The sequence below is a fragment of the Cucurbita pepo genome, unplaced genomic scaffold (genome assembly GCF_002806865.2).
Source record: "Cucurbita pepo subsp. pepo cultivar mu-cu-16 unplaced genomic scaffold, ASM280686v2 Cp4.1_scaffold008341, whole genome shotgun sequence".
Classification (NCBI taxonomy): domain Eukaryota; kingdom Viridiplantae; phylum Streptophyta; class Magnoliopsida; order Cucurbitales; family Cucurbitaceae; genus Cucurbita; species Cucurbita pepo.
Genome location: NW_019654259.1, coordinates 1 through 483, shown reverse-complemented (window position 1 = coordinate 483; position 483 = coordinate 1). Strand labels below are relative to the sequence as shown.

Genomic DNA, 483 nt, shown 5'->3' with positions numbered 1-483 from the left:
AAGTTCATATTTATTATTTACACTGGTTTCCTATTTACAGGACTTGAGATTCTTGCATTTCCCTGCAACCAATTTGGAAGCCAGGAGCCAGGAACCAACGAAGAGATTGTGCAGTTTGCTTGCACTCGTTTCAAGGCTGAGTACCCTATTTTTGACAAGGTTAGATTTATGCTGAAGGCTTGCTTATTTATTATACACTTTTGAGACTATAGAACTGCCAAGCTAAGCATTTCCAAGCTCAATTTCTTGTTCGTATAGGTGGACGTGAATGGAAACGATGCCGCTCCTCTGTACAAGTTCTTGAAGTCGAGCAAAGGCGGGCTCTTCGGAGATGCTGTTAAGTGGAACTTCTCCAAGTTCTTGGTGGACAAAGATGGGCACGTAGTTGATCGTTACGCCCCAACAACTTCCCCCCTCAGCATTGAGGTAAATCCAATAGTTCTTCGTAAATCGAACTTTATACACACACACATATATATCTGT

At 42.0% G+C, this 483-nt stretch overlaps 1 protein-coding gene across 1 annotated transcript; it reads left to right on the top strand.

Moving 5' to 3' along the window:
* Positions 1-9: 9 nt before the first annotated feature.
* On the top strand, positions 10-477 carry LOC111787265 (probable phospholipid hydroperoxide glutathione peroxidase; the record flags this gene model as incomplete). Its single annotated transcript, XM_023667329.1, has 2 exons — positions 10-159; positions 259-477. Coding segments are annotated over 2 exons (369 nt in total), but the record flags the coding sequence as incomplete, so codon positions are not given.
* Between the last annotated feature and the right edge of the window lie 6 nt (positions 478-483).